This window comes from Symsagittifera roscoffensis, chromosome 4 (assembly GCF_963678635.1).
Source record: "Symsagittifera roscoffensis chromosome 4, txSymRosc1.1, whole genome shotgun sequence".
NCBI lineage: Eukaryota > Metazoa > Xenacoelomorpha > Acoela > Convolutidae > Symsagittifera > Symsagittifera roscoffensis.
Window position 1 is genome coordinate 10,257,492 of NC_087065.1, and position 15,134 is coordinate 10,272,625.

The 15,134-nt window shown below is 41.8% G+C and overlaps 1 protein-coding gene across 1 annotated transcript; it reads left to right on the forward strand.

Moving 5' to 3' along the window:
* Positions 1-4,209: 4,209 nt before the first annotated feature.
* LOC134845137 (uncharacterized) lies at positions 4,210-14,928 on the forward strand. Its single transcript, XM_063862015.1, has 3 exons — positions 4,210-4,316; positions 4,723-4,842; positions 14,726-14,928. The coding sequence occupies exons 1-3, from the start codon at positions 4,221-4,223 to the stop codon at positions 14,924-14,926; spliced, it is 417 nt and encodes a 138-aa protein (XP_063718085.1). The 5' UTR covers positions 4,210-4,220; the 3' UTR covers positions 14,927-14,928.
* The last annotated feature ends 206 nt before the right edge of the window (positions 14,929-15,134 follow it).

The window sequence follows — 15,134 nt, forward strand, 5'->3', positions numbered from 1 at the left end:
CTGGCTTGGAAATAAACTTTCAGAGAGTGGGGTTACTCCGAAGATTACAAAAACGGAAGCAAAACTCAAGTTAGAGCATCCTCGATCGCTTAAACAACTTAGATCCTTTCTAGGTAGTATTAATCATCTTTCGAAATATATACCAAATGCAACTAATTTGACAGATAAGCTTAGACCATTACTTCGTGAGGAGAATGAGAAGAAAAAATTGAAAAACATTAAAGTCCCGGTCAAGAAATTTGTATGGGGTACTGAATACACAGAAATATTCGAAGATATCAAAAAAGCAGTTGCAAACATCGATAAATTGAATTACTATGACCCGGCCAAAGAAACTCGGGTCAAATGTGATGTAAGTCAAAGTGGTTTAGGGGCATCGTTAGAACAACAAACAGAAAATAACGACTGGGTCCCAATTTCATTTGCATCGCGCTACTTGAATAATCAGGAGAAAAAGTATTCTTCTAACGAGCTCGAATTATTAGCGGTAGTTTGGGCAGTTGATCGCTTCAAACATTACTTATTAGGAAAAGAATTTGTAATAGTTACAGATCATAAGGCATTAACATCTGCCTTAGAAGGCAAACGTTCTAATATGACCTATCAATCGCGGTTAACGAGATGGGTGGATAGATTAGTGCCATACCAATTCAAAATCGTGCATATTCCTGGAAAGGATATGGGGATCGTAGATTATCTTTCTAGAGAACCATCAGGAGAGCCGTGTCCAGAAACAAAATTAGATGAAAAATTTGTTGTTACTTCAATCGAGTGTTTTCATAGGGCACTCGACTGTTTGTACAGTCGGCTGAATGCTACTGATTTAGTAAATCAGAATGAAAATCTTCTAGAACATTCTCAAAAACAGAAACGAGAAAACAAGTTGTTGAATTCCAGGCATGGTTGCCATAGCAACAAAACGGTCAAAAACCGAACAAAGCTCGACCGGAACGAGAACGAGTTTGATTCAAATTTTTTGCCCATTAATAACGTGTTGAATCTAATAGTTAGTCAGGATAAGGAGCTCACGGGAAATATTAGAGAACTGGAGGCAGCAACTCAGATGATCACTAAAAGTCCGAGATCAGGTACTCGTTCAATTTCCCCTGCTAAATCCATCATCGAAGTGGACCTAATCGCGGAGGACGACGATAACAGTGAACACGTAAGTGCGGTTCAATCAACACGCAGGGTCGCTTAAAGCCAAACGAAGCTGGACGACTCATTAGCAGATACGAGCAATGCGGGGAACTTCAGTTTGTCTAAATTATTTGACAAAACGCTATTAGCAGAACTCATCTCTGAAGATGCGTGGATGAATCGCTTACGTCGGGTGATAGAAAGGAAGGATCGGGCTGGATTTGTACTCATGGATCCGTATACGAACCCATTGTGGACACAACTCTCGGTAGTCGACGACTGCATTCTAGTAGACAATCGGCTAGCAGTACCGATACAACTTCGACCAGCAGTTATGAAGCGAATTCATCGAGGCCATCCGGGGCAAGAGGCTATGCTGGATGTGTCGAATTACTTGTGGTGGCCCCACATGCACAAGGATATTGTAAATCTTGCGGAGGAGTGTAGAGAATGTACAGGTTACGGTAAGAATGCAAAATATGTTAAACCAAAAAAACTCTTTGCAACCACTGCCGCTGTTGTCACAGCCCGGGCAGGAGGTTCAGTTAGATTACGCGGGACCCTTAGAAGATTGTAAGGGGAAAATTTACTTGTTAACAGCAATTGATCGTTACTCAAAATTTCCTTCGGTTAAAGTAATGAAATCAACGGGGGGAAAATCTACCATTAAGTTTCTACGCTCGTACATAGATACGCACGGAATACCAGAATCAATAAGAACTGACCAGTTCCCAGTTCTCGGGGTTCAAAGGAAAAGCGATGAAAAAATTCTGTCTTGAAAACAACATCGAACAAAAGTTTTGTCCGATGGGAGACCATTGTGGTTGTGGTTTAGTTGAACGAACTATACAAACTATAAAAAGGCGTCTGGGGGTGATGTTACTTGAAGAGAAGGTAAGATCGATTAAATTATGTCTCAGCACAAAAATTCGGGACATGCGGTGGATTAAACAAAAGACCATTCAGAAATCACCGTTCGAAGCACATTTTGGTAGATTACCAAAAACGGAGTTTAAAATTATGCGAGATAAATTTGTCGAATTTTCTGATCATTTAGATAAACAGCACCTGGAGAGATAGACGCTAACCGCTATTCAGTTAAAGAAGAGGATTGATCAATCTCGGGATTCTCTAAAAAAAAAGAAGAAGGGTCAAAAGAGTCGGGATGTCAGCCCTCTTTTCGAAAAAGAGAATATGTCAGCTCAGGAGAAGACTCGAGCAAGAACTCTCCGCATACTGTTAGAAGCGAACGCCAACTGGAATGCAGAACGACGTAGATACGACGGTCACAACCTTCAACAACTAGAGGATGCCACTAGCACTATCAACCCGGAATTACGTAAAGAACTTCTATATTCATGGGAGAAGAGTTTGTCGAGGATAAACCGAAGGGGTCGGAATGGAATAGTCATAATCTCATTCGCAGGGATGAAACGCGCAAAAGTGCGGCGGCTCTGACTAAACCCTTCAAAGGAAAAGTAACAACTGAGTCGCCGAAGACGGTAACAACAGCTGCAGGAGCAGTCTATCGTAAAAGTGATTTGGCAAAGGTGGCGAGTCCTCCTAAGAATACACATCAGGAAGGATTGTGCCAGAAGGGAAAAGCAGAAAGTCCACTGGAAGAACCAAAGAGCAAGCACCAAAAGAAAGATGCGGAGCAAAACGACGATACGGAGTCTGAGGAGGAAGACCAAAACATATCGAGTGAACAGACGAAGGTCCTTTTTCAGGATAGCGAGACTGTAGTCACGTCTCGGGAACCACCAACCGGCGGTGAAGCGAGCGAAGCCAAATCTCAGTGGTCCAACGACAATGGGACCGAAAACGCAAGATCAAGTTGCACTCAAATCGTTAGGGGAGACGAAAGGTCAGAATGAGGTAACGATCAAGTCGAAAAGCAAATCGGACAAAAAGAAAGCTGCAGTAACAGCAGAAGAGGTCCGAACGTCAGATCAGTTGGAAACGATTATTCCATCAGATCAGCCAAGCAGCTCGGGGAATTTGGCTAATACTCAAGCCAAACCATCGAAGAAACGCATCACTAGAGACACTTCCCCTAGTTCAATTCTAAATGCATTTCAAAATCAGGACATGGCCCCAGAGGAATGGCAAAGTCTCGCAGACCAAGTCTTGACAAGAGGTTTGCAAAGGACAGCGGAGGAAATCGCAAAATCTAGAGCTGAGAATCAAGCAGAGTCAACAGGCGAGCATTGTTCTCCGTCCGGGATCTCGGATGATTCAATTGTAGATGAACAAACTGAAACGAGTGTGAGGCGTAGTAAGCGAGCTACGGAAAATCAAGGGCCTAAAAGATTGGGCAGTCCGGTGAAATATTCGGTGAAGTCTATTAGTACGGGCGAGAAGGTTGCAGACCTGAACGAAATGGCATTGGAGCAATACCGATTCAGTTTGGCTAATGTGAAGACGGATAAGAACAAACCGACGGAAACTCGAATTAAGCTTCTTGAACGTCACCTATTTCGAAAGAAATTTGGGTATGATGCGTTAGACCCGACAAATCCATGGAAGAGTCAGTGGAAAGTGCCTCTGGAAATCAAGAAACCAGCAAAATGAAAAATAGAAGAAAAGAAAACTATTCATTAAAAACTCTTATCACCAATGGGATGACAAAACTGAGTAGAAAACTCTCTTATTGTTATCTATTTGTAAAATTTTTTATTTAGTTGATAAAATTTTCTTGGTCCTTGGGGGAATGTGGTACTGCGCTAGCAGTAGGTAACCTTGAGGACAGTTTGTACGCTACTGCAACTGCAGTAATCATATGTGTTAATTATATATTATTATGCTATTATTATGTAAGTGTGGTCAAGGCCATTCGGTGGTGCTAAAATCGTACAGTTAAATTAGTCAGTGTGTCATACATCCGTATGCTTATCAGTAACTAATCTTAGCTACGGAAACTCAGATAACATCAGCTAAGAAAGCTAAATTAACAGTATAAATCTTTACTTTTATTCCAACAAGCTCGCTACAGTTAGGGAATATCACAGTCACCAATTGGTTATGATTGTGATTGTAAGGAGAAGAGTCTGGAAGAGCAGAAGAAGGTGGCGGAAGAGATGATGAGTAACTTGAGCCGGAGACCAGGAGTGGAGCACCAGAACGAGATAGCAGCCTACAAGAGACGCATCTCAAAAATGAGCACCGAAATCAAGGTACCATTTGCTGCAACAAGCATATCTACCTTAATGATTTTACAATTATATCTACCCTATACTATGATTCAGTTGATCATAAGTGAAGTTTTTTTTAGTTGGTAAGTCATACCGATGTTATGTCAAAGCAGTTTCGATTATTTTGAATTAATTTATCTCAAGTAGATTTATGTTGTTTTCGTAGTTTGTTTATCAAAAAAAGAATAACAATTAAGTTGTACCCTAATTATGTATCCCGCTGTAATGAGTGTTGATTAAATTTTTTTCACAGAACAACCATCAATATGAAGCTTTATCATTCTACTGACTTTATTCAAGTTTCGTATGCTGTGAAATCATTTTTCTGAAACCATTTAACATTGGATCTTTGTTCTAAAATCATTTAATTGTGAATAATCCTTTAAAGGTCGAGACAGCGCAGAAGAATGCCCTCTTGTCGCGACTGGAGAAGAACGAACAGGAGAGTGAGATGCTACACGAGGAGAACCGGAACTGGAAGCAGATGTATTACGATTTGAAACGGAAAGTGGCCGCCTAATTCAAGCGACATTCAAGCGACCCCAATGCGGAAATTAACCCATAATTAGGAGCATTTTGAAATCCTAAAGCAAAGTTTTCGCTAAAGGGTTTTAGGGTGAGGGTTATAACTTGGTTCTAAGTTGATTTTTCAGCCAATCAGAATCGAGTATTTTACGCAAATTTACACACTAACAATTTTAATCCTTGTTAGTTACTGCGGTGGGGGATCTTAATTTGGTCTTTTATAGGCTAGAAGAATAAGATCTTGATATTATCCTTATTTTTTTGGCTTTTAAAACGCCAATGCTTTTTTGTAGCACTCCTTTTATAGAACGTCAGTTCAGATACAATTTCTGCTGAATTGAAACCTGGTGTTTTTGAAATGCAACACTTGCAAAAATTTTGCAAAAACACTACAAGATTTGAACTAACTGGCGATTATCTTCAAGTTAAAACCGTTTATTATGCTGTCCAAGTTTACCATGTTTGAGTTTTGTTGCATCGATCTAATCCACTTACATTGAAAAAAAAATCTCACAACCGATCAAAAGCTATTTAAAGCCGTGTCTGGACCTATTGTGTCCAAGACATTTGTCCGGGACAAAACTGTCCGAAATTCAAAAAGTGTCCAATACATTTAGTTCCCAGACAAAATTTTCCCAAAATTGTCTGAAAGTTGTCCATCTAATTCCCAACCTAGATAAACAACCGGATTATTCTGATAAACTTTTAGAAAAAGAAGGATTAGTTTGATAAGGTCACGCAATTGTGCAACAAGACACAAATTTTTCGTGAGTAGTCTATAAGAGACTCAAATAAAAGAGGATATTCAAACCAATTACACATACCTAGACAAGTATCGCTTGGTTAATGGTTACGACAATCGTAGCTATGACTGATTCTCAAATTCAACTCCTCCTCATCCCATGTAAGCTATAAAAAAATACGTTTTGCGGCTAGTAGCGTATTAATCAGACCCAATATCTTACTCCAAGTCGATTTAGATCGATTTAATTTGCTGTCATGCTTTGACAGAACGCAATATACCATGCAATAGTGATCCGAGTAATAGTCAAACTGGAATCCATCGAATTTTAAAAAAAACTGGCATTCATTTACAAGCATCCATCGAATTTAAAAAAACTATCATGAAAACAATTTATTTTATTGTTGAAACATTTTCACCATTTCCTTTTAATTTGAGCTGAAGACTTCGTCAACAATCAAATGGAAGGAAAAATTCGTCAAAATGGAGGGAAAAATTAAATAGGCAAGCACAGGTTGTCCGTTACTTTCTTCAGAAATTGGAATCAATCAAAAGTATGAAAATTGCACAAAAAAAAATGCAAAAAAAACTAATAGAAATCGAATCTTGCTTTTTTTCTTGCTGTAAACTTGGGGGAATTCACAATATCTCTAGGCCGGCTTTCTCACTCGTTATCGTCCTTCGCACCGCCGCAATATGTTCCCTTTAGTACTGGGGTCAGTGGGGCAACCGATTCCCAATACTGTTTACAATCCCAAAAGGGTTGATTTGGTGGTTGGCTTCTCTGTATCTTACTATGCTGCTTGCCCCGTGATCTGTGCTCTTCCGACTGTATCTCACTTGTCAATCAATAGTCGATCGCAACAACAATTCCAATAATAAGACTGAATTAGGAAATAAATATAACCAAATACAGAGTAGCCTCTAAATGGCGGAAATATCAATTAGTCGTTCAAATAAAGAATAGGACTGCGATTTGTATTAATTAACTAACTGCCTTTAACAGTTATCAATATCCCAACCTTAATTATCGTTCGGAGTTATCTTCTCTGAACTACGCTTTAATCCCAAAAGTACCCTAGGAAAAATTACCTCACCCGATAAATTAACAACTTTCGCGAAGTTGTTCCTTTAAGGTTTTTGCAACTTTTTCCAACCGACTTACTCAGTCTTTGTCAACTTTCGTTCTCACTCTAATTTGAGGATACAACGACTACCTTAACTCGTAGCCCAAATTGTTCTCTAACTTAACTGAGAACCAACTATTTTCAATCGTAGTTTTCACTGTTCTCTAACTAACTGAGAACCAACTATACTCTATCTCAGTATCAATTGTTCTGACCCGGTTCGGTGGTTGTACCTTAATCGCGTATCGTTATCTTTATTTACTTTCGGTTCGGTCAGAGGCCTACCGTTCCTTATCCCTACTGACATTCACTTAACTAGCCGCCACTCAGGACTTGTCAGCTGAATCAACCATTAGGTCAGCTTTAATTAAATATCATTCACTTAACTAGCTGCCACTCAGTTAATCAGGACATACTGAGCAAACATTGGGTTCAACTACAAAATCGGCTCCCAATCGTATTTGACAAATGAACCCTTGCATGATTTTATTTTAGTTCTTCCTAACTTTTTCCCTTTCCTATGGATTGGGTAGTACTCACACAATCGGTAACTTAACTTCCGTGATACTTGAAAAGTTTCCATTTTGGTCATTTTAATTTTATTCCCCTAAGTCCAAGGGCTGGGTAATTCCCTTCCCCGTGTCCGTATGGATCCGAAAAAACACCTAAAGAATTTATTTAATATGCTAGGGCTGTTCATAAAATCTTCATCCCGAAATTCCCATTTCCCCCCATAGATGTTCCCAATTTTTGTACGGGGCTGTATTTTTACTTGTTTGTCGTTTTTATCGAAAGTCCAAGTGGAGTGGGTTAAGCTGACCCCAATGTTTGCTAATTACAGAAAATCACTTTCGCTCGCGTACAAAGGTCAAAACTAAAAACTCTCAATTTAGGGCCTCCCCTTACCCCCCAGGTGGGTAGGTACCCCTTACGGGTCCTTACAATGCTAATTTATTACTTTTCAGGGGGTTCCGGGGTCTTGGGGTCAAGAATGCCTAACGACCTCTTAGAGGTCATCCGAGGTCAAATGAGGTCAAACGCGTCCAAACGTCTTAATTTCGATGGGAGATCATTCTCACTAAGTTTCATTCATATCGGACCATCCCTTCCCATATTTTCGAAAATATTGGGTCAATTAACACTTTTCCCTAAAATTGCCATTTTCACCCCATAGGAAGTTCCGGAGAGGATTGGATCACTAGATGTCCCCCTACTGGGTTGGGCCCCCCTTCACATTGGTGCATTAAAATCACAAGTCAATTATCACTATCAGGTGTTAATAGCCTTATTTAATTTTCACGTGCTAATAGCTTCCGACGTAGCCGCCGGATTGGGTCCAAACATTGATACATTATAGGTCTTCCCCAAACCTACCATCCCCCCAAGTTTCAGCCTCCTAGCATCATCAGGGGTCGAGAAATAACAAAAAGGGGGTTTTGTTTACATAAGGCGTTAAACCGGAAGTAATAACCGGATGCGTTCAAAATCCCGGTGGTGATCTTCCCTCGCCTAGGGCTACAACATATTGCAATATGAAGTCATTCTGACCATTAGTTACCGGTTTACAAAAAGTGCTAATTGCATTTTCGGAAATCATTATCACTCGCCCCCCAGGGGTCCCAGAGGTCTGAAAATTTGCATGCCCGGCTAAAATCAACTCTATTAGTCACCCACCAATTTCCATAAGGATCGGACCGGTGGTTCCCAATCCGGGGGGGGGGGGTTTCCAGAATTTTAGCGCTTTCTTCTTTTTTCCAAATCTTCGCCCTAGATGTCAAATTCAAGGTGCTAATCCGATTACGATTGTTTGCTCTCAGACTAAGATTATCTATCACTGAATTTCATTGCTACAAGTTCATACAGTCGGTTTACGTTGAAATCAAATTTCGAAATTTTCAACCGTTTTCATCATGAATTACCAATCCTACACCCAGGTTTCTATAGCATGTAATACAGTAGAATCACCAATTCTACAATCTTCCCTTCTAGTCTATTATTCTCGCGAATAATGAAAAAGTTACTAATTACAAGCCTACGGTTAACTTACATAACGCTTCGTTCCGCTACGCCGTGTTCTCAACACTTGGTCGTTTTTCCCCCTTTTAAAATTTTATTCTTAAAGATTGCGGACCCATCAGTTAGTCCCCGTTAAATAAACAATTATATAGCACAATGAGTAACCTAAGAGGGGACGTAACTGAATTAACTTTACTCTTCATGGTACGATCCAACCCTTTCCTATTCGTAATCATTAATGTTCGAAATCCGCACAAAACCGTTAGGTGGGATCGCACTCAGATAACAAGAAGCACCAACTATATATGAAATGAACAGAAACACTTTATTAATGAAAGTTTTAACTCACAAACTCGTCGATTCCAAACCTTACAGGTGGTTTCCTTACTCGAGTTGGCCGACCGCCATCATCTGCAGTGCTAATTTCTATCACTGGTTCAGCAGCCATCGGCTCTCCCGGGGGTCTGCCTTCCGCCTCACTCGGTAGATTCGCAGGCTCTTCTTCCCTTCTGGCCTTGAGCTCCGTCGCATCGTACGTCTCTATCACATCTTCCCTCCTAGCCACATCCATCATTCGTTGAGGTGGATCAGCAAAGTGTTCGGGCATCGCCCTGTTTCGCACATTACGCCCAGGTGGATTCACTTGTTGCTCTTCCGCTTGATTGCTCACAGGCAACAATCTCACTGGTACATCTTTTGGACCTGGGTCATGACTAAAACCCTCCCGGTTGTTCGCCCACAACAACTCATTTTTATCATACATCTCCCGGTCATCGAAGAAACTAACCGACCGATAAGGAGTCGGTCGCTTGCTCGTTGTGGCCCCCTCTGACTCTGAAACCACTGCAACCATATCTGATCGACCTCCGCCACGAGTCCTTCTCAGTGCTTCCTCTAACGATACTGGCTTGGGGCATCCATACATGTCGTCGTCTTCAGCTTCGTTATCATGGAGCATATTTACACTGTGACTCTCATAGTTGACTGGCCAACCCTCTGGAATTTCGGCCAGTACATCGCTGGACATATTATTTGTCAGAATTGGTCTATCCCACCGGTTCGCTTCCAACTTGTTTTTCCCTCCTGCGTCTGGGGGAACTCGGGGACCAGCTGGGGAGCCTTATAAAACACTGGCACAACCGATCCTTCCGTAGGCCCCGTCCACAAGTTGTCTCTGCTGAATTCTAACGAACATTTGTACCCTCTCAGTGATCTGAGACCGAGTACCATCTCAGCCTTCAGTTCGGGTACCACCAGAGCCTCGATTTCATCATCGATGACACCTAACTTCAAATTTGTCGTTATGCAACCATCAACAGCGACCTTCTTTCCGTCCGCTGTCTCCAAGTGACCCCTGTACAGTTTTATCTCCGGTCCATCAACAATTTTTCGAGCCTTGTCGCTTCGGATCAAATTCGTTATGGCCCCCGTGTCCAATAACGTGTCCATGTTTGTTCCTCCAACGCAAGCATCCACATAGGCTCCGTACGGATCATTCGACCAATGACTAATAACCACGCACTCGTATGTCATCTTTGTTTGGCGATTGTGGATCGCGCCTGTATCATTCGCATTATCTGTGGTTCGTGACCGACGCTGCAATATTGTCCTCACATGCTCCCTGTCGAGGATCGAATCACCTTCGCATTTGTCTTCACGCATTCGCTCAGTCTCGATGATCCGTCTGGGATCGTCAACTGTCGCTGGAGGTCGTCTGACACCTCGTTGCTTCTTATATTCGGCCGGAACAAAGCCTCCCTCGAACTCGTCTACTGTCCCGGCCCCTGGTAGTTTAAATGGTTCGCACTTCTTTGGGGACAGCCTTTCGCAATGTGGCCCACCTGTCCACAACAAAAACAAGCACCCTGGGTCCATGGGTTCTTCAAACCGTATCGGCCAACACCATTGCCCGCACTTTTCTGACTGTTTCCTCCCGACTCGAACAACTGCCTCGACTGGGGACGAGTCTCTTGTTGGGGTCTGCCATCGGGGTTCGGAGTAGGGGTAAGCGAATTAACTAACTTTCCCATCATAGCCGTCATACTCTGCATCTGTGTCATCACATCATCGTGTCTCGAGTTCTGAATTTTCAATTGTTTCGCTAGATCATTCTGCTGCGACCCCTGTCTTTGCACCTGTGTCACAATCTGATCTAGCCGCTGATCTGTATTTTTCTGCCAACTTGTCAGGTCCGCTCGCAGTTGTTGAGCCCCGCCTGCTTGTAATTCGTCGCCGATAACTCCCGATTCTATCTCTAGAAAATCGTGCATTTCCCGAACAGCATTAGGACGTCTTCTGTTGCGCAGCCTGGCTGTCCTACTAGCCATCTCTAGTGCTTGGGCTCGAGCCACAGCTTGACCGAAGCTATCGAAATCTTCTCGTAGAAGCAACTCCTGTAGATCCGCATCGAATATCCCATCGATGAACTGCTCACGATTCATATCGTCTCGAATCTGCACTGGAATATTCGCATTCGCTACTTCGCCCACTGATCGCACTCGTCGGGAGAATTCTCTGATTCCCTCTTTCTCATTTTGCATTAAGTTCTTGAACTCGGCCCGTGCGCCTGCTTGGGTCTGGAAGGGCATCATTCGATGGTCGAGTTCCCCCAACATTCGTCCCAGAGTCGGGTCGTCGAACCCGTCAACTTCTTGTCGAAAGTGAGCTGGCATACTCGTGAACTCGTCTAACGCCCAACCTGTCAAACATGTTGGCAAGACCATCCGAGCTTGTTCGTCGTCCCACCTGTTCGCGTCGGCGACCCACGCGAAATGCTTTCTCCAATCAGCCCAATTCTGATAACTATTCGAAGGAAACTGGTCTGGTCGGATCGTACCAAATCCGAACACACCCTGCTGTCGATCGAGGGCGTTCGCCGCTGCCACTGCAGCCTCTGCCATGAGCTGTCTATCCTGTTCATTCATGGCAATCGTCTGTCGATTGTTCGTTCGCACTAATCGTCTCGATCTCACACAAGTCGTTGTTGCAGCTAAAATCCAGAATAACGCCCACCCAGGAGCGCCACTGTAAACTTGGGGGAATTCACAATATCTCTAGGCCGGCTTTCTCACTCGTTATCGTCCTTCGCACCGCCGCAATATGTTCCCTTTAGTACTGGGGTCAGTGGGGCAACCGATTCCCAATACTGTTTACAATCCCAAAAGGGTTGATTTGGTGGTTGGCTTCTCTGTATCTTACTATGCTGCTTGCCCCGTGATCTGTGCTCTTCCGACTGTATCTCACTTGTCAATCAATAGTCGATCGCAACAACAATTCCAATAATAAGACTGAATTAGGAAATAAATATAACCAAATACAGAGTAGCCTCTAAATGGCGGAAATATCAATTAGTCGTTCAAATAAAGAATAGGACTGCGATTTGTATTAATTAACTAACTGCCTTTAACAGTTATCAATATCCCAACCTTAATTATCGTTCGGAGTTATCTTCTCTGAACTACGCTTTAATCCCAAAAGTACCCTAGGAAAAATTACCTCACCCGATAAATTAACAACTTTCGCGAAGTTGTTCCTTTAAGGTTTTTGCAACTTTTTCCAACCGACTTACTCAGTCTTTGTCAACTTTCGTTCTCACTCTAATTTGAGGATACAACGACTACCTTAACTCGTAGCCCAAATTGTTCTCTAACTTAACTGAGAACCAACTATTTTCAATCGTAGTTTTCACTGTTCTCTAACTAACTGAGAACCAACTATACTCTATCTCAGTATCAATTGTTCTGACCCGGTTCGGTGGTTGTACCTTAATCGCGTATCGTTATCTTTATTTACTTTCGGTTCGGTCAGAGGCCTACCGTTCCTTATCCCTACTGACATTCACTTAACTAGCCGCCACTCAGGACTTGTCAGCTGAATCAACCATTAGGTCAGCTTTAATTAAATATCATTCACTTAACTAGCTGCCACTCAGTTAATCAGGACATACTGAGCAAACATTGGGTTCAACTACAAAATCGGCTCCCAATCGTATTTGACAAATGAACCCTTGCATGATTTTATTTTAGTTCTTCCTAACTTTTTCCCTTTCCTATGGATTGGGTAGTACTCACACAATCGGTAACTTAACTTCCGTGATACTTGAAAAGTTTCCATTTTGGTCATTTTAATTTTATTCCCCTAAGTCCAAGGGCTGGGTAATTCCCTTCCCCGTGTCCGTTTGGATCCGAAAAAACACCACAAGAATTTATTTAATATGCTAGGGCTGTTCATAAAATCTTCATCCCGAAATTCCCATTTCCCCCCATAGATGTTCCCAATTTTTGTACGGGGCTGTATTTTTACTTGTTTGTCGTTTTTATCGAAAGTCCAAGTGGAGTGGGTTAAGCTGACCCCAATGTTTGCTAATTACAGAAAATCACTTTCGCTCGCGTACAAAGGTCAAAATTAAAAACTCTCAATTTAGGGCCTCCCCTTACCCCCCAGGTGGGTAGGTACCCCTTACGGGTCCTTACAATGCTAATTTATTACTTTTCAGGGGGTTCCGGGGTCTTGGGGTCAAGAATGCCTAACGACCTCTTAGAGGTCATCCGAGGTCAAATGAGGTCAAACGCGTCCAAACGTCTTAATTTCGATGGGAGATCATTCTCACTAAGTTTCATTCATATCGGACCATCCCTTCCCATATTTTCGAAAATATTGGGTCAATTAACACTTTTCCCTAAAATTGCCATTTTCACCCCATAGGAAGTTCCGGAGAGGATTGGATCACTAGATGTCCCCCTACTGGGTTGGGCCCCCCTTCACATTGGTGCATTAAAATCACAAGTCAATTATCACTATCAGGTGTTAATAGCCTTATTTAATTTTCACGTGCTAATAGCTTCCGACGTAGCCGCCGGATTGGGTCCAAACATTGATACATTATAGGTCTTCCCCAAACCTACCATCCCCCCAAGTTTCAGCCTCCTAGCATCATCAGGGGTCGAGAAATAACAAAAAGGGGGTTTTGTTTACATAAGGCGTTAAACCGGAAGTAATAACCGGATGCGTTCAAAATCCCGGTGGTGATCTTCCCTCGCCTAGGGCTACAACATATTGCAATATGAAGTCATTCTGACCATTAGTTACCGGTTTACAAAAAGTGCTAATTGCATTTTCGGAAATCATTATCACTCGCCCCCCAGGGGTCCCAGAGGTCTGAAAATTTGCATGCCCGGCTAAAATCAACTCTATTAGTAACCCACCAATTTTCATAAGGATCGGACCGGTGGTTCCCAATCCGGGGGGGGGGGGGGTTTCCAGAATTTTAGCGCTTTCTTCTTTTTTCCAAATCTTCGCCCTAGATGTCAAATTCAAGGTGCAAATCCGATTACGATTGTTTGCTCTCAGACTAAGCTTATCTATCACTGAATTTCATTGCTACAAGTTCATACAGTCGGTTTACGTTGAAATCAAATTTCGAAATTTTCAACCGTTTTCATCATGAATTACCAATCCTACACCCAGGTTTCTATAGCATGTAATACAGTAGAATCACCAATTCTACACTTGCGAATGGATTACAAAACAAAGAAATATCTAACACAGAGGTTCCAAAAAAATCAGCTGGAAATCCTAAAAAACAAAAGTGCTCCAGGGATTTTAAAATAAGGGGAAGACTGGCGTAATCGGTTTTTCGATCTTTCGGAAATACAAAACGATCTTATTTGGCCAAACAATTTTCCATTATGCAGGCATGAAAAAATGTGCATTTTTGAATATTTTGACGAATCTTTGTATGTTGGCATCAAAAAAATGAAGGAAAATCTAGAACAATTATCGGGTGTTCGACCCTAAATGGATATTGCAAAAGCAATACCAAAAAAGGGCTCCTCGAGTTACTAGCAGGATTTCGGTTTACCAGCGTGTCGAATATATTAGTCTATCTTCTACAACCGATGAAACTAAATTTTCCAAAAAAAAATTGAAATTAGGAAAAATGATTACCAGACAAAGTTTATTCCTTGAATTTGGCCAGGAAGCTGACCAGTCAAAACTGGAACTCAAATAATGACGTCACAAATAGCGAAGCGACGTCATCTCTCCACTCGAAACACCACGTGGGCTCGGATGGCAGCAACAGTTTCTCAAACACGATGAGGGGTCAAACCAAACAGCAGAATGGGTCTGGAAGTACTGTCACATTACCAGCCATCGAGAATGCTCTGAAACATAGAAATTGAAGACTGCGAGTTTATAAAATAACTTTACTTTTGTAGTATTTTTGCTGTAATTATAATTATATTGTATAATTGAATAGATTAAATAATATAGTCTGCTTTTAAATTAAAACTTTAAATGGGTTTTTGAAAAATCAATCATTTGTTAGCAAATAGATACAGTGGCATCATTGGATTGGCAAGGAGCTATTTCTACCAATGCAAAAACGGA